The 19,126-nt window shown below is 53.7% G+C and overlaps 2 protein-coding genes across 3 annotated transcripts in view; both read left to right on the top strand.

The window, feature by feature from the left end:
• The first annotated feature begins 2,517 nt into the window (after positions 1 to 2,517).
• On the top strand, positions 2,518 to 11,570 carry LOC144599794 (signal peptidase complex subunit 3-like). Of its 2 annotated transcripts, none has more exons than XM_078411030.1 (5): positions 2,518 to 2,671; positions 5,605 to 5,633; positions 8,268 to 8,290; positions 9,485 to 9,600; positions 11,327 to 11,570. In XM_078411030.1, the coding sequence occupies exons 1-5, from the start codon at positions 2,529 to 2,531 to the stop codon at positions 11,457 to 11,459; spliced, it is 444 nt and encodes a 147-aa protein (XP_078267156.1). In that variant the 5' UTR covers positions 2,518 to 2,528; the 3' UTR covers positions 11,460 to 11,570. The 2 variants fall into 2 exon arrangements, with proteins under 2 accessions (XP_078267156.1, XP_078267155.1); XM_078411029.1 differs by having other exon boundaries at positions 5,605 to 5,671; positions 8,216 to 8,290.
• A 3,350-nt stretch (positions 11,571 to 14,920) lies between these two features.
• LOC144599792 (HMG domain-containing protein 3-like) overlaps positions 14,921 to 19,126 on the top strand; it is a 36,351-nt gene continuing 32,145 nt past the window's right edge. The window contains exon 1 of the mRNA XM_078411026.1: positions 14,921 to 15,019. The gene's annotated coding sequence lies outside the window, so the exon portion shown is untranslated. The remainder of the gene's footprint in view (positions 15,020 to 19,126) is intronic.

Raw genomic sequence — 19,126 nt, 5'->3', positions numbered from 1 at the left:
CACTTTAAGCCTATACTCGCTGATGTCAGAGTCCAATAACCTGCCCCATCAAGTAATACAAGATCTAGGTAGTGTTCTTCACATGCTGATGCTAGAAGGGACCAGGATCAGAATCTGTAACTTAAATACGGATACTTTGACAGTTAAAGATTTATTTCATTGTAATCATGTCTACGCCAGGTCGATAACAAAAGAGCAACATGAGGATTGGGGTGAGGTTAAATAACGGGAAGTATTGTGCCTTGGCGTATTAGATAAGTGATCATTTTATGCTAGAAGCAATGAACTGCAGATGCTTGTTTATATCAAAGATAGACACAGAGTGCTGGAGTAAATCAACGGGTCGGGCAGCATCTCTTGGGGAAAAAGGACAGGCGAAGTTTCGGGCTGGGACCTGAGGAAGGGTCCCGACTCAAAACGTCACCCATCGATTTTCTCCAAAGATGCTGCCTGATCCGCTGAGTTACTCCAGCACTTTGTGTCTATCTCATTTTATGGTAGTTTTGGATATAATATTAACTATAGTTGAGTTATTGTTGTGCTCTGAGGTGGGGATAAGTTCAGAGGGGTTACTGACCCGCATGATATTTAGGGGATCAACACTTACAGTGGATTCTTGTCCTGCTGAGTTTTGTTTTTACTATAAAAAGAGGGAGGCTCAAAACTTGGTCTAATCTTCGTTGTGCTATGGTTATTGTGTGCTCATTAATTCTTAATCAGCTACATTGAAAGCCATCCGTAGATTTTGCAGTATTTGAGAATTTGATGATCAGTTAAAACACATTTTTTTGGGGGAATCCTTTCAATGGTAAATTTGCAGGAATTTATGCTGGATCTATTTAGCGATGCAGGATAGATGCAGTTAAATGTTCACTGTCTTCATGTTTGATTCCAATACATGCTCTTTGACTGACCAGTATTACGTTGTACTTATTCTTTGTATATTTGATGTAAGAAAATAACTGCAGATACTGGTACAAATCGAAGGTATTTATTTCACAAAATGCTGGAGTAACTCAGCAGGTCAGGCAACATCTCAGGAGAGGAATGGGTGACGTTTCGGGTCGAGACCCTTCTTCAGACTTATTCTTTGGATATTTGAAATATTTTTAAAATCTAATAATCGCTGAGGGTATATGGATATCATGGCTGATCATATATGATCTCTTGAGCATGCCTCTTTACTGTAAGTCGAAGCCTGCCAGCCCTGTTTAATTTCATTTATTGCTCACAATGTGTAGGAAGGAACTGCAGATGCTGGTTTACACCGAAGATCCTGGAGTAACTAACTCAGCGGAAAGACAGCATCTCTGGAGAGAAGGAATGGTTGACGTTTTGGATCCAGACCCTTCTTCACACAATGCTCACAATGTACTGTATTCCCCACACGCAGGAGAAATATTGGGGACACAGTCATTTTAATTCTTTACTGTTGGCAAACCTCACTCCATTTTGTAACTCGAATGCCCACTTCTCGAAAGATTGCCTTGTTTTAAAAAGCAATAAAAAAAATGATTATTTGATTGTGATATCCAATCTAATGTGGATGTGACACAGGAACTGCAGATGCTGGAATCTTGAGGGAAAAGTGCAGGAGGACCTCCTGGGTCAAGCAGCATCTGTGGAAAGATGAAGTTCCCCTTCAGACAGCACTGTGCTGGTGGGTAGCTGGTTGTGGAGAGGTGGTGTTGGGTGCAGTGAGTCCAATGGTTGCTTGGTAGCTGATGGTGGAGTGATGGGAACCTTTGTCCCTTGCCACCCTTGGCAGGGAGTGGGGTGTTGGTAGGTTTGGTGGGTGGGCTGGAGGTGGGAACCTTTAGAGATGGAGAGAGGGTACCTTCGTCCTCTGATTGAGGGTAGAGGTGGCTGGTGGAGAGGGGTGATGATGGTAGGTTTGGAGGAAGTGGAGGGGGGAAGGGGGAATGTAGGTTTGGGGTGGGGGTGGTAGTGGAGAGTGGGAACCTTAGTCTTCTGACGTTGGAGGTACTGAGTGTGATGGGGGCGGCTGGAGGGGGAAACCTTTGGAGATGGAGAGAGGGGCGAAGGTGGATTGAGGTGGGAACTGAGCCGGGCAAGCCCCTGCCCCTGCTGCTGGTGTGATGGCGGGGCGGGGCGGGGCGGGGCGCGGGGGGCGGGGGGCGGGGCGCGGGGCGGGGCGGGGCGGGGGGCGGGGCGCGGGGGGCGGGGCGGGGCGCGGGGCGGGGGGCGGGGGGCGGGGCGGGGCGGGGCGCGGGGGGCGGGGCGCGGGGGGCGGGGCGCGGCGCGGGGCGCGGGGCGGGGCGCGGGGGCGGGGGCGGGGGGCGGGGCGCGGGGCGCGGGGGCGGGGCGCGGGGGCGGGGACCAGGGGCGGGGCGGGTGCGGGGACCAGGGGGACAGGGCCCGGGGGCGGGGCGCGGGGCGCGGGGGCGGGGGGCGGGGCGCGGGGGCGCGGGGGCGGGGCCGGGGCGGGGGGCGGGTGCGGGGACCAGGGGGGCAGGGCCCGGGACCAGGGGGGCAGGGCCCGGGGGCGGGGCCGGCGCGAGGCGAGGATGCACTGCCTGGCGTCGCGTCTGAACTCTCTCTTCACCTTCACGCTGTTGGCCATGGCCGCCCTCACGCTGCTCGTCTTCCTCAGCACCGCGCTCCGCCAGCCCCGCGTCCCCGCCGCGCTCACCCTCGCCTCCGTCACCCTGTGAGCGGCCCCGGGGGGAGAGAGAGAGGGCCCTGTGGGGGGGGGGAGAGGGCCCTGTGGGGGGGGGGGGAGAGGGCCCTGTGGGGGGGGGGGAGAGGGCCCTGTGGGGGGGGAGAGGGCCCTGTGGGGGGGGGGGGAGAGGGCCCTGTGGGGGGGGGGGGAGAGGGCCCTGTGGGGGGGGAGAGGGCCCTGTGGGGGGGGGGAGAGGGCCCTGTGGGGGGGGGGGGAGAGGGCCCTGTGGGGGGGGGGGGGGGGAGAGGGCCCTGTGGGGGGGGGGAGAGGGCCCTGTGGGGGGGGAGAGGGCCCTGTGGGGGGGGGGGGAGAGGGCCCTGTGGGGGGGGGGAGAGGGCCCTGTGGGGGGGGAGAGGGCCCTGTGGGGGGGGAGAGGGCCCTGTGGGGGGGGAGAGGGCCCTGTGGGGGGGGGGGGGGAGAGGGCCCTGTGGGGGGGGGGGGGGAGAGGGCCCTGTGGGGGGGGGGGGAGAGGGCCCTGTGGGGGGGGGGGGGGAGAGGGCCCTGTGGGGGGGGAGAGGGCCCTGTGGGGGGGGGGGACAGGGCCCTGTGGGGGGGGGGGGGAGAGGGCCCTGTGGGGGGGGGGGGGGGAAGAGGGCCCTGTGGGGGGGGGGGGGGGGACAGGGCCCTGTGGGGGGGGGGGGAGAGGGCCCTGTGGGGGGGGGGCCCTGTGGGGGGGGGGAGAGGGCCCTGTGGGGGGGGGGGGACAGGGCCCTGTGGGGGGGGGGAGAGGGCCCTGTGGGGGGGGGGGAGAGGGCCCTGTGGGGGGGGAGAGGGCCCTGTGGGGGGGGGGGGAGAGGGCCCTGTGGGGGGGGGGAGAGGGCCCTGTGGGGGGGGAGAGGGCCCTGTGGGGGGGGGGGGAGAGGGCCCTGTGGGGGGGGAGAGGGCCCTGTGGGGGGGGAGAGGGCCCTGTGGGGGGGGAGAGGGCCCTGTGGGGGGGGGGGGGAGAGGGCCCTGTGGGGGGGGGGGGGAGAGGGCCCTGTGGGGGGGGGGGGGGAGAGGGCCCTGTGGGGGGGGAGAGGGCCCTGTGGGGGGGGGGGACAGGGCCCTGTGGGGGGGGGGGGAGAGGGCCCTGTGGGGGGGGGGGGGGGGGGAAGAGGGCCCTGTGGGGGGGGGGGGGGACAGGGCCCTGTGGGGGGGGGGGAGAGGGCCCTGTGGGGGGGGGGCCCTGTGGGGGGGGGGGAGAGGGCCCTGTGGGGGGGGGGGGGGACAGGGCCCTGTGGGGGGGGGGGGACAGGGCCCTGTGGGGGGGGGAAGAGGGCCCTGTGGGGGCGGGGAAGAGGGCCCTGTGGGGGGGGGAGAGGGCCCTGTGGGGGGGGGGGAGAGGGCCCTGTGGGGGGGGGGAGGGCCCTGTAGGGGGAGAGAGAGAGGGTCCTGTGGGGGGGGGGGGAGAGGGCCCTGTGGGGGGGGGAGAGGGCCTTGTGGGGGTGGGGGGAGAGAGGGCCCTGTGGGGGGGGGGGGAGAGGGCCCTGTGGGGGGGGGAGAGGGTCCTGTGGTGGGGGGGGGAGAGGGCCATGTGGGGGGGGGAGAGGGCCCTGTGGGGGGGGGGGGAGGGAGAGGGCCCTGTGGGGGGGAGAGAGGGCCCTGTGGTGGGGGGGGGGGAGAGAGGGCCCTGTGGGGGGAGAGAGAGAGGGCCCTGTGGGGGGGGGGGGGAGAGAGAGGGCCCTGTGGGGGGGGGGGGGGGGAGAGAGGGCCCTGTGGGGGGGAGAGAGGGCCCTGTGGGGGGGAAAGAGGGCCCTGTGGGGGGGGAGAGAGGGCCCTGTGGGGGGGGGAGAGAGAGGGGGCCCTGTGGGGGGAGAGAGAGAGGGCCCTGTGGGGGGGAGGGGGGGGGGGGGAGAGAGAGGGCCCTGTGGGGTGGGGGGGGGGGGGGAGAGGGCCCTGTGGTGGGGGGGGGGGGGGGGGGGGGGTGAGAGGGCCCTGTGGGGGGAGAGGGTCCGGGGGTGAGGGTGGGGGCTGATGGGATGTGAGGGCAGAGGTGGGTGGGGTGGGGATGAGAACAGTGGGGGATGAGGGGTAATAGTGAGGGTGGGGAGAGGGGGGTGATCTGAGGACAGCCCGACCTGTCCCCGGGTAGGGGCAGAGGAGGGGTGAGGGCGAGGACAGTCCCGGGGAGGGGGGGGGGGAACGAGAACAGTGGGGGGTGAGGGGTTATAGGGACGGTGGGGAGAGTGAGGGTGGGGAGAGGGGGTGATCTGAGGACAGCCCGAGGGTGGGGGCGGATGAGGGCAGAGGAGGTGTGAGGATGAGGGTGGGAACGGTCCCGGGGGGGGGGATGGGAAAAGGGGTGGGGAAGGAGATGGGAGAGGGTGATGGTGGAGAGAGGGGGTGATTTGAGGATGGCCTGGGGGTGGGGACGGGGCAACCCGGGGGTAAGGGGGGTGGGGAAGCGTGTGGGGGTGATTTGAGGCGAGCCCGGGGTTGGGCAGAACGGTCCCGGGCGGGCGGGAGGGTAGCTTCTGTGGAGGGAGCCCCTCAGTCTGGGGGAATTTAAACTCTAATGGGGTGTGATTTACTATTGCAACATTCAATAAACATTTAGACAGGTCCATGGATGGGACAGGTTTGGAGGGATATAGACCAAACACAGGCAGGTGGGACTAGTGTAGATGGGACATGTTGGTCGGTGTGGGCAGGTGGGACTAGTGTAGATGGGACATGTTGGCCGGTGTGGGCAGGTGAGATTAGTATAGATGGGGCATGTTGGTCGGCATGGGCAGGTGGGACTAGTGTAGATGGGGCATGTTGGTCGGTGTGGGCAAGTTGGGCCAAACTCTGGAATATCATCTGAAGAATGATCTTATGGTTTTTCTTCCAACCATAAAAAAAAAAAAATACTCTGAAGGGTTCTATAAATCCATCATGCTGGCAGAAGAGAGGTGTTGCCTGGAATATGAAGAACTTAGTTTCTTGATTTTTATTTTCAGGAAGAAATATGAAGATTACATAACCATCGGTGATGTGGCATCTTTAAATTTCAGCATCTATGTTGATATCCTTTGTGTATTCAAATCTCAGTTAGGTTCATGAAGATGAAGGCTGCAGGTGCAACATTCGGGGAATCTTCCTTTTCTGGGGAATTCGGTGAAAAATAGAGCTGTTTGTGATCTTAAAGAAAATTGTATTTATCTTTAAGTAAATTGCAAGAAGACTTTCCCCCAGCTGCTGTGGTATATCCAGAGAGCTGTAGCTAGAGTCACAAGTTAGATCCAACAGGCCAAACGTTACTTAGAATGCATGCTACTGAGCAGTCATTTAATGTGCTCCTATTTGGCCAGTGATGTTCTGGCCACCAACTCATCTGCCATCGGGAAGAAGGTACAGGAGCCTGAAAACGGTAACGTTCAGGTTCAGGAACAGCTTCTTCCCTACAGCCATCAGGCTATTAAACACAACAACCTCCAAATAAGCTCTGAACTACATAGACTGTTATTGTTATTATTACACTATTATTGCTTGTTGTGTGTGTGTGTGAATAAATAAATATATACAGTGCCCTCCATAATGTTTGGGACAAAGACCCATCATTTATTTATTTGCCTCTGTACTCCACAATTTGAGATTTGTAATAGAAAAAAATCACATGTAGTTAAAGTGCACACTGTCAGATTTTAATAAAGGCCATTTTTATAACTTTTGGTTTCACCATGTACAAATTACAGCAGTGTTTATACATAGCCCCCTCCCCCCCATTTCTGGGCACCATAATGTTTGGGACACAGCAGTGTCATGTAAATGAAAGTAGTCATGTTTGGTCAGTCTGAAGAAGGGTCTCGACCCGAAACGTCATCCATTCCTTCTCTCCCGAGATGCTGCCTGACCTGCTGAGTTACTCCAGCATTTTGTGAATAAATCGATTTGTACCAGCATCTGCAGTTATTTTTTTATAATGTTTGGTATTTTGTTGCATAACCTTTGCATGCGATTTATGGACATCACCAGTTGCTGGGTGTCTTCTCTGGTGATGCTCTGTCAGGCCTGTATTGCAGCCATCTTTAGCTTATGTTTGTTTTGGGGACTAGTCCCTTTCAGTTTTCTCTTCAGCATATAAAAGGCGTGCTCAATTGGGTTCAGATCGAGTGATTGACTTGGCCACTCAAGAATTGACCATTTTTTAGCTTTGAAAAACTCCTTTGTTGCTTTGGCAGCATGTTTGGGATCATTGTCTTGTTGAAGAATGAACTGCCGGCCAATGAGTTTTCAGGCATTTGTTTGAACTTGAGCAGATAGGATATGACTATACACTTCAGAATTCATCATGCTACTACCATCAGCAGTTGTATCATCAATGAAGATAAGTGAGCCAGTACCTTCAGCAGCCATACATGCCCAGGCCATATCACCCCCACCACCGTGTTTCACAGATGAGGTGGTATGCTTTGGATCTTGGGCAGTTCCTTCTCTCCTCCATACTTTGCTCTTGCCATCACTCTCATATATATTAATCTTTGTCTCATCTGTCCACAAGGCCTTTTTCCAGAACTGTGGTTGCTCTTTTAAGTACTTCTTGGAAAACTAACCTGGCCATCCTATATTTGTGGCTAACCAGTGGTTTGCATCTTGCAGTGTAACCTCTGTATTTCTGTTCATGAAGTCTTCTGCGGACAACGGTCATTCACAAACCAACACCTGACTGTTAATTTGTGAATCAAAAGAGTGTTTCTGATCTGTCGGACAGGTGTTTGGCGATTTTTCTTTATTATAGAGTGAATTCTGTCATCAGCTGAGGAGGTCTTCCTTGGCCTGCCAGTCCCTTTGCGATTAGTAAGCTCACCAGTGCTCTCTTTCTTCTAAATGATGTTCCAAACAGTTGATTTTGGTAAGCCTACAGTTTGGCTAATGTCTAACAGTTTTATTCTTGTTTCTCGGTATCATGGCTTCTTTGACTTTCATTGGCACAACTTTGGTCCTCTTGTCGATAAACAGCAATAAAAGTTTCCAAAGGTGATGGAAAGACTGGAGGAAAGACTAGGTGCTGAGAGCTCTCTTATACCTGCATTAAGGAGGAGATTAATCATACCTGAGCAATTACAAACACCTGTGAAGCCATGTGTCCCAAACATTATGGTGCCCTGAAATGGGGGGGAACTATGTATAAACACAGCTGTAATTTCTACATGGTGAAACCAAAATGTATAAAAATGGCCTTTAATAAAATCTGACAATGTGCACTTTAACCACATGTGATTTTTTTCTATTACATATCTCAAATTGTGGAGTACAGAGGCAAATAAATAAATGATGGGTCTTTGTTCCAAACATTATGGAGGGCACTGTATATATATATGATCTATATATTTGTGTGTGAGTATGTGAATGTATACATACACTGAACTTTTTTTCTCTCATGTTTACATATCGTGCTGCTGCAAGTAAGCATTTCATTGTTCTATCTAGAACGATAAAACACTCGATGCTAATGAGCAGTCATTTAATGTGTTCCTACTTGGACAGTGACTGTTCTGTCAATACTCGTTATAGCGTAGAGGTTTATTTTGTTCATCCAGAGTCATGTTTCCTTTAACTATGTATCTACATTTGGGGCCAGTGTTCAATTGGAATGTCAAGCATCTTTTCCTCTACCTTTCAGCGGAATATGCTACAAAGACCAATGTAAGTTTGACATATAATTTGTTGATGCAATTTTGTAACGTGCTGTTTACATACGGATGACCCTCTTGTTAGGGCAGGTTGGGTTAACAGCATGGGCTCAATCTTGACCTCAGGTGCTGCCTGTGTGAGAGGTTTGTACGTTCTCCCTGTGAACGCGTGGGTTTCCTCCGGGTGCTCCGGTTTCCTCCCACATCCTAAAGACGTGCGGGTTTGTGGGTTAATTGGCTTCTGTAAATTGTCCTTGGTGTGTAGGGAGTGGATGGGAAAAGTGACATAACATACAACTAGGGTGTGAACGTGTGATCGATGGTCAGGGTGGACTCAGTGAAGGGCCTGCTTCCAAATTGTATCTTTCAATCAAATTTGTCCTTATAGAATTCATAAATTACTATCCAACATTTGAAATATGAATTATAATCTGCTCATATGGAATTTATGTGGCCAATTAAATAAATATAAAATGGAGAAGAAATACATTTTTGCCAATTTTTATTTGTATTTACAATACAGTGGGACAATAAGATGCAGAAAATACATCATTGTGTCATTTGTGTTTGTCGCAGTGGATACCCTTCCTTGCAGCCATCCACGTCTTCGTGCTCCACAGTATTGATTCAGTAAAAGTACACACAGACAAAATCCAGTTGTTTCTTTTGTATGAGTCCAGTGTTGGCCTTAACTGTTAAATATCGGCATTGGGTCACAGTGTCTGCACTTAACATGGGAGAGAAACTTTCTGTACAAGTCCACTTCTCTTTATGAAATGGGATTAGATTAGACAAAGGGGATGTTCAAATTATAATGTTTTATTCTTAATTGTTTACTGTATGTCGTGTTGTTACTTGCGAGCAAAGCACCAAGGCACATTCCTTGTATGTGTACATACTTGGCTAATAAAATGTATTCAATTCAATTCAATTCAATAGCGGTGAAGAAAATCGCCCCACAGAGGGTTTTGCAGGTGTGCAACTCTCTGTAACATGGGGGTCATCTGCATTACTTTGTTGCTTTGACCATTACATTTGACAATTCTTAATTACTCGAACCATCATATTGAATAGTGGTGCATGATAGTTTTGCTTTATGAGTGTTGATAGACTTTTGAGGTGTAGTGGTCTTAGGAAATTCCTGTTTTGTAAAAATATGACCATTGTTAATTAGTTTTTGTTCTAAATTAACTTACAACAAACACAGGCATTGAATCAGTTGATTCTGTGGGATAAAATCATCGCGCGGGCAGAAGATCCTAAACTTGATTTTCGTGACATGAGCACCAAATATTTATTCTTGGATGATGGAAATGGTCTGAAGTAAGTGAAAAGTGTACTTACAATGTTTATATGAGAGAGAAGGTAATTACGGTCCAAACGTCCGTGCCTGATGGTTGCATGTCACCTGCTGTAAGATTCTACACCTCACCTGCTGTAGGATTCTACACTTCAGGGTCACAGAGTTGTCCAGCACAGAACCAGGTCCCTCAACTCAATTCATCCATTCCGACCAAGATGCCCCATCTAAGCTAAGGCTGCATTTGGACCAATTCCTTCTAAACCTTTTCTATCCAATGTACAGGTGTCCACCTGCCTCAACTACCTCCTTTCAAAGCTCATTTAATATACCCACCACCTTCTGTGTGGAAAAAGTTGCCCCTCGGGTTCCTATTAAATGTTTCCCCTCAAACCTATGTTCCCAAGTTTTAGATTTCCCCAGACTTGGTAAAAGACTCTCTGCAATTACCCTATCAATTCCTCCCATGCATTTATACACCACTGTAAGCCTCCTGCACTCCAAGGAATATACTAGCTTACTCTATCTCTCCATGTAGCTCAGGCCCTCGAGTCTTGGCAACATCCTTGTAAATCTTCTCTGCATTGTTTCCAGCTTAATGACATCTTTCCTAAAGCAGGATGTCCACAACTGAACACAATACTCCAAGTGAGGCCTCACCAATGTCTTGTACAACTGTAACATAACATCCCGACCTTTATACTCAGTACCCTGACTGATGAAGGCTAATGTACTGAAAGCTTCCCAATCTACCTATGACACCGCTGACAAGGAACTATGTACCTGTACTCCTAGATCCTTCTGCTCTACGGCACTCTGCAAGGCCCTACCTCACTTCTCTAGTTTGACGTCCAAAAATGCAACACATTGCACTTATCTGCATTAAGCTCTATTGATATCATCCCTTTATGACAGAAAGGGTCAACAGAAGGAGGTATAAGAACGATTCTAACACTCTTGGCCATAGACTTCGGCTCGGAGATCATTGTACAGATGTGAAGATGCTCAGGGCCTGAGCTTGATCACTAATAGCAACACAATTAAACACAAGGTCTGAAGAAGGGTCTCGACCTGAAGCGTCACCCATTCCTTCCATCCAGAGATGCTGCCTGTCCCGTTGAGTTAATCCAGCATTTTGTGTCTATCTTCAGTTTAAGCCAGCATCTGCAGTTCCTTCCTACACAATTAAACACAAGACCGACACAAAAAGCTGGAGTAACTCAGCGGGCCAGGTAGCATTCTCCCGAGATGCTGCCTGACCCGCTGAGTTACTCCAGCTTTTTGTGTCTTGTCTTTGGTTTAAACGAGCACCTGCAGTTCCTCCCTACACAATTAAACACAGGTTTGTGCAAGATGCTAGCCTTGGAGCAGCAAAAGGTCCACGTTTAATACTTGACTACTCTCCACTGCTCCATTTGCCTTTCCTCATTTGTTGATTTTGTAAAGGTGCTGCAGCAATCCTCCTTCCATGGTACTCTGTGGATTCTTGCACTGAACTGTTTACAACAATGAATTTCACTGTACCTCGCTCGGTACATGTGACAACGTACCATTGCACCATTGTGAGTGTACTTCTCATGATGTTCTGATTAACAGCAGCTGGAGAGGAAGGTGAACTAAAAACAAGATCATTCATCACATTTCATCTGGAAGCTCAGCAGCCCAGAGTAGTGAACATTGTTTCAGGAATTGTCAGATTGATGATTTTTAACTGCAGAGTCTGTCTTACTCTGTCTTCTCTCCCCACAGAGGGCATCAAAACATCTCCCTGGTTCTTTCGTGGAATATTATACCAAATGCCGGCACCCTTTTTCTGATTCCTGCCTCCACTCACACTCTGATTTCATTACCTGAAAAGTATGAGGAAGTCAGAAAATTTTGATGTAAAAGGAAGGCGCGGATGCCAAGCTTAGCTATCAGACTCTACATTTGATAAGCCGCTTTCATTCCCACCTGTGGACAGTTTGTTATTTAAGTAAAGAATGTACTATTTGCGATAAAACAAATAAAAGTTTGTTTATTTATTTATGAGTTTAATTTTGATCAAGTTTAATTTTTGATCAAGTTTAATTGTGGTTTAGTTCTCTGTGAAATCTGAGGATTTGTCTTTATCTTAGCTACCAGAATTTTCTCATGTCCTCTCTTTGCCCTCCTGATTAACCTGCTCGAAGATTTCTTTTTTTGTTGTTGTTTAATTTATAGATATACCGCAGACACAGGCCCTTCGGCCCACCGATTCCACACCGACCAGCGATCCCCACACACTACACTATCCTACACACACTCGGGCAATTTACAATTCTACCGAAGTAAATTAACCTACAAACCTGTACATCTTTGGAGTTTGGGAGGAAACCAGAGCACCTGGAGGGCGGCACGGTGCCTGCCTTACAGCGAATGCAGCGCCGGAGACTCAGGTTCGATCCCGACTACGGGCGCCGTCTGTACGGAGTTTGTACGTTCTCCCCATGACCTGTGTGGGTTTTCTCCGAGATCTGTTTCCTCCCACACTCCAAAGACGTGCAGGTTTGTAGGTTAATTGACTGGGTAAATGTTAAAATTGTCCCTAGTGTGTGTAGGATAGTGTTAATGTGCGGGGATCGCTGGGCGGCGCGGACTCGGTGGGCCGAAGGGCCTGTTTCCGCGCTGTATCTCTAAATCTAAAAAATCGAAATCTAAAAACTAATGCAGTCACGGGGAGTACGTACAGACTCCACACAGATAGCACCTGTGATCAGGATTGAACCTGGGTCTCTGGTGCTGTGAGGCAGTAACTCTACTACTGTGTCACCGCGCCGCCCTTATCCGCATCTCCCCGTCTAAACCTTTTCCTGCCTAATCCGTTTAGTTTCAATCACAGCAAACCGGTGGAGGTCATCAGTAATGACGCTACGTAGCGGCACCTGCTCACTAATGCCAAGTTTGGATATCACCAGGACCACCTGGCTTGAGACATCACAACCAGCCGAATCTAAACATGGAGCAAGGGTGAGGATTACAAAGGTGAGGTGGGGGTGACCCAGGAGAGGAACCACGGCTGAGGCAAGAGTGATCACAGCGAGATAATGGAAACAGCTGAAGTCAGTAGGCATCGAGGCGAAAATAATTAATGTGCTTGGAGCTTGCACAAAGGGGGATGCCTGTGCTTGACTCTGGCCCCTCATCACAGGCCCAGAACATAAATACACCAGTTGCTCAGGGCAGTACACCAGTTGCACCTGGTTCATCAATAACCACCTGCCATCATCAGGAGATACACATTGATGACACTCAATGTTCATTTCGATTCGCAACTGCTCATCAAATGAAGACTGGAGGACATGGATCGGTGCTTTTTTTGGATCGGGACCCTTTTTCAGATTGTGGGCATCACCTCCCCTTCCACCTCTATTCATTCCTTCGTGTTTAGTTTAGAGATACAGTGGGAAAACAGGCCCTTCGGGCCACCAGGTCCATGACGACCAGCGATCACCCCGTATACCAGGTGCTGTTCCTCCAGTTTGTGCAAGGCCTCACTCTGGCAATGGAGGAGGCCCAGGACAGAAAGGTCAGTGTGAGAATGGGAAGGGGAGTTAACACAATTAGCAGAGTTTGTAGTTATTGCTGCACTTTACCTTACCAACAGTTACTATCTCTGTACAATTTGCTAATCGGGGGAAGCACTTAGGTATGGGAATACACACTGGACTGTTTGTAAAAGAATCTCACTGCATTTGGATTTCACACGTGTGATAATAAAAGCACAATTGAACTCTGGGTAAGTCTTGCCAAGTTTACATAAACTAGTGGGAGAGTTTGTAGCTACTGCTGCACTCTACATCACCAACGTTCCTCCCCATTGTTCGCCGAGTTGCTGTACTCTACTCTCCAGCACCAAGTCATCATTCCTACGTTTGCATAAACTCGCTGCCAAGTTATCCGTTGTTGCTGCACTCCCCGCCACCAACAAGTCTTCCCAAGTGTGCACAAACTATTACAGAGTTAGTTGCTGCTGCAGTTATACTCTTCATTACCAAGTCATTGCTTCCAAGTTAGCATAGACTAGTTGCAGCATTAACCTTTGTGGCTACACTCTCCACCATTTAGTCAGCAAGCTTTTCCCACTCTCCACCATTTAGTCAGCAAGCCTTCCCCAGTGTGCACAGAGCTGGTTGCTGCTGCTTTCTTCGTCACCTAGTCATTGTTCCCAAGTTTGCATAAACTGGTTAAAGAGTTAGGCATTGTTGCTGCACTTCTCCACCGCCAACTGCAAGCTTTCCCAAGTGTCCACAAATTATTGCAGAGTTAGTTGCTACTGCAATTGTATTCCTCATCACCAGGTCATGGTTTCTTTATCTTTTTTGTTATTTTAGTGTGTTTTAAAAAGTTTGTGTTAATGTTCTCCGGTTTGTTTTATGTGGGGGGTGGGGGAGGGGATCGGGGGAAACTTTTTTCTCAATCTCTTACCTTGCCGGAGATGCGATTGTTTTCCGGATCGCATCACCGGTCACTCTGCGGCCTAACATCATGGAGCTGGCGACCTTGCTCGAGACTGACTTTGAGCCCCATCACGGGGCCGTGGACTTACCATCGGAGCCTGTGATCCCTTCCCTGGGATCAGCGCTCCAACTGCGGCCTGCGGATTTCAACATTGAGGAGCTCAGTCTCGGGTAGAGACCGATGTCGGGAAGCTCCAAAGTCGCGGGAGGTTCGACCAGCCCCGACCCGGGGACCGATCGCCCGGCGCGGGGGAGCTGAGATTTCCCCCGAAGCGGGAGCTTGATCGACCCGACTCAGAGGGCCCAAACGCTGCCACCTACGGGAGCCAAGATCGTCTCGACAACGGAAGGGTCGAGGCCCCCGGCCGTGGGAGAACAAAGAAGGGAAGAGATTGAACTTTTTTTGCCTTCCATCACAGTGAGGAATGTGGAGGAGGCACTGTGGGGGATGTTCATGTTAAAATGTATTGTGTGTGTTCTGTTTTTTATTGGTATGACTGTATGACAAGTCAAATTCCTTGTGTGTTGCAAAACACACTTGGCTAATAAAGTATGGTTATGATGATGAAGTCTAATGTACAGACTATTGTAATTTGCAGTTGTTGCCACACTCCAGAACCAGCAGCAAGTCTGGCGCCCAGCCCCTCCCCCCCTTTCCCTCACCAACATGGCGGTCGTTCGGCATCAGCTGCCGGCAGTGCGGGTGCGCATGCGCGCTGGCCCCCCGTTCCCGCCGTCGTCACGCCGCGCCTCCACGTGCTTGAGAGGGCGGCTGGGATTGGCCGGCGGCGCGTGGACGCCGCGTTCCGATTGGCGGGAGGCAACGTAGCAACGGCGCCATCTTGTGCGTGGCGGTGCAGCAGCGCCCCCTCCGGCGCACACGGACCCGGCCGGGCCCCGACCCGCACACACGGACCCCGCACCGGCATACCGACACCGGCCTGGGATGTGGAGGCCGCCAGCGGTGAGTAGAGTAACCCCCCCCCCCCCTCCCCCCCTCCACACACACCCAGACCCCCCCACACATACCCCCCCACACCCCACCCAGACCCCCCCACACATACCCCCCCACACACATACCCCCCCCCACACACATACCCCCCCACACACATACCCCCCCCACACACAGACCCCCCCCACACACACACACATCACCCAGACCCTCCCCACACCCAGACCCCCCCACACACACACACATCACCCAGACCCCCCCACACACATACCCCCCCCACACACATACCCCCCCCCCACACACATACCCCACACACATACCCCCCCCCCACACACAGACCCCCCCCACACACACACACATCACCCAGACCCCCCCCACACACAGACCCCCCCACACACATACCCCCCCCACACACATACCCCCCCCACACACATACCCCCCCCACACACATACCCCCCCCACACACATACCCCCCCCACACACATACCCCCCCACACACATACCCCCCCCCCCACACACATACCCCCCCCCCACACACAGACCCCCCCCACACACACACACATCACCCAGACCCCCCCCACACACAGACCCCCCCACACACACATACCCCACACACATACCCCCCCCCCCACACACAGACCCCCCCCACACACACACACATCACCCAGACCCCCCCCACACACATACCCCCCCCACACACATACCCCCCCCACACACATACCCCCCCCACACACATACCCCCCCCACACACATACCCCCCCCCACACACATACCCCCCCCACACACATACCCCCCCCACACACATACCCCCCCCCACACACATACCCCCCCCACACACATACCCCCCCACACACAGACCCCCCCCACACACATACCCCCCACACACACATACCCCCCCACACACATACCCCCCCACACACATACCCCCCCATACACATACCCCCCACACACATACCCCCCACACACATACCCCCCCCACACACATACCCCCCCCACACACATACCCCCCACACACATACCCCCCCCACACACATACCCCCCCACACACATACCCCCCCTATACACATACCCCCCCACACACATACCCCCCCACACACAGACCCCCCCACACACATACCCCCCCCACACACATACCCCCCCACACACATACCCCCCCACACACATACCCCACACACATACCCCCCCCACACACATACCCCCCCCACACACATACCCCCCCACACACATACCCCCCCACACACATACCCCCCCCACACACATACCCCCCCACACACATACCCCCCCACACACATACCCCCCCTATACACATACCCCACCACACACATACCCCCCCACACACAGACCCCCCCACACACATACCCCCCCCACACACATACCCCCCCACACACAGACCCCCCCACACACACATACCCCCCACACACACATACCCCACCACACACACACACCCCATCACCCAGACCACCCCCACACACATCACCCAGACCCCCCCACACACACACCCCATCACCCAGACCCCCCACACACCCCCCCCCACACACACACCCCATCACCCAGACCCCACAAATACACCCCCCCCACACACACACCCCATCACCCAGACCCCCCCCACACACACACCCCATCACCCAGACCCCCCCCACACACACACCCCATCACCCAGACCCCCCACACACATACCCCCCCCACACACACACCCCCCCCACCCACCCCCCCCCCCCCCACACACACACACCATCACCCAGACCCCCCCACACACACACCCCCCACACACACGCAATCACCCAGACCCCCCCCACACACATACCCCCCCACACACATACCCCCCCCACACACATACCCCCCCACACACATACCCCCCCACACACATACCCCCCCCCACACACATACCCCCCCCACACACATACCCCCCCCACACACAGACCCCCCCACACACATACCCCCCCACACACACACACACCCCATCACCCAGACCCCCCCCACACACATCACCCAGACCCCCCACACACACACCCCATCACCCAGACCCCCCACACACCCCCCCCCACACACACACACCCCATCACCCAGACCCCACAAATACACCCCCCCCACACACACACCCCATCACCCAGACCACCCCCACACACACCCCATCACCCAGACCCCACACACATACCCCCCCCACACACACACCCCCCCCCCCACACACACACCCCCCATCACCCAGACCCCCCCCATCACCCAGACCCCCCCCCCCCCACACACACCCCATCACCCAGACCCCCCCCACACACATACCCCCCCCCACACACATACCCCCCCCCCACACACATAACCCCCCCCACACACATACCCCCCCACACACATACCCCCCACACACATACCCCCCCACACACACACCCCTTCACACACACACCCCTTCACACACACACCCCATCACCCAGACCCCACACACACACACACACATACCCCCCCCACACACATACCCCCCCCACACACACATCCCATCACCCAGACCCCCCCCCACACACACATCACCCAGACCCCCCCCAAACACACACACGCCCCACACACACACAGATACACACACACACACCCCCAGACCCCCCCCCACACACACAGATACACACACACCCAGACCCCCCACACACACACATCACCCAGACCCCCCCAATCACACACAGACCCACACACACACCCCCAGACCCCCCCTACACACACAGATACACACACACACCCAGACCCATACACACACACCCAGACCCACACACACACCCAGACCCACACACCCCATACACACACCCAGACCCACACACACACCCCATACACACACACACACACACACACACACACCCAAACCCACACACACACTCCACCCACACACACACCCCATACACACACACACACACACCCAGACCCACACACACACTCCATACACACACCCAGACCCACACACACCCCATACACACACACACACACCCCATACACACACACACACCCCATACACACACACACACCCAGACCCACACACACACTCCATACACACACACACCCAGACCCACACACACACTCTATACACACACACACCCAGACCCACACACACACCCAGACCCCCCCACACACACACACCCAAACCCCCACACACACACCACCCAGACTCCCCCCCCGACACACACACGCAGGCCCGGGATGTGGAGGCAGTGAGTAGTGGCCCCAGACCCCCACACACACACACGGCCCCGCACACACACACGCCACCCAGACCTCCCCACACACACTCACCACCTAGACCCCACACACCCACGGCCACACACACTCACACACACACACACACACACACACACACACCCGGGCCCCGCACCCCCACCCCACCCCAGTACACGCACACCCGGGTCAGAGAGCATCTGTGGAGGGAATGCATAGACGATGTTTTGCATCTATCTGATCTTGAAAAAGATGAATGGGCAGAGTGGGGTTGGGGAATGATAAGAGTGGAGGGGTTTGCCAGAGGTGATGAGATCGGTGACGATCTGGGAGATGGTGGGTTAGTGTTTGTCCATGGGATCATGGTCCAGGATTGATATGTGGACGTGTCCGAGAGCTGAGTCCTGGCCCATTACAATGGCGTTTGAAGTCTGAAGGGTGGCACAGCGGTACAGTTGCTGCCTTACAGCCCTAGCCGCGCCGGAGACCCGGGTTTGATCGTGACTGCAGGTGCTGTCTGTACAAAGTTTGTATGTTCTCTCTGTGACCTTTGTGGGTTTTCTCAGAGATCTTTGGTTTCCTCCCAAGACGTGCAGGTATGTAGGTTAGTTGGCTTGGTATATGTGTAAATTGTCTAGTGTGTGAAGCATTAATGTCCGGGGATAGCTGGTCGGTGCGGACTTGGTGGGCCGAAGGGCCTGTTTCCGCGCTGTATCTAAACTAAACCAAACCTGAATTGTCGTCTGTCCGTTCCCTCTAACAATGTTGCCTGACACACCAAGTTCCTCCATTAGTACAAGATTCCAGCATCTACAGACTCATTTACCTCTTATGTATAATATCATAGCTGATATGATTGTAAAAATCTCATGTTTCCATCTACTTTTGCAAACCCAGATTTAATTATCAAATATTCAGGGCAGCACGATGGCGCAG

The sequence above is a fragment of the Rhinoraja longicauda genome, chromosome 14 (assembly GCF_053455715.1).
Source record: "Rhinoraja longicauda isolate Sanriku21f chromosome 14, sRhiLon1.1, whole genome shotgun sequence".
Classification (NCBI taxonomy): Eukaryota; Metazoa; Chordata; class Chondrichthyes; order Rajiformes; family Arhynchobatidae; genus Rhinoraja; species Rhinoraja longicauda.
This window is presented reverse-complemented; position numbering and strand designations above follow the sequence as displayed.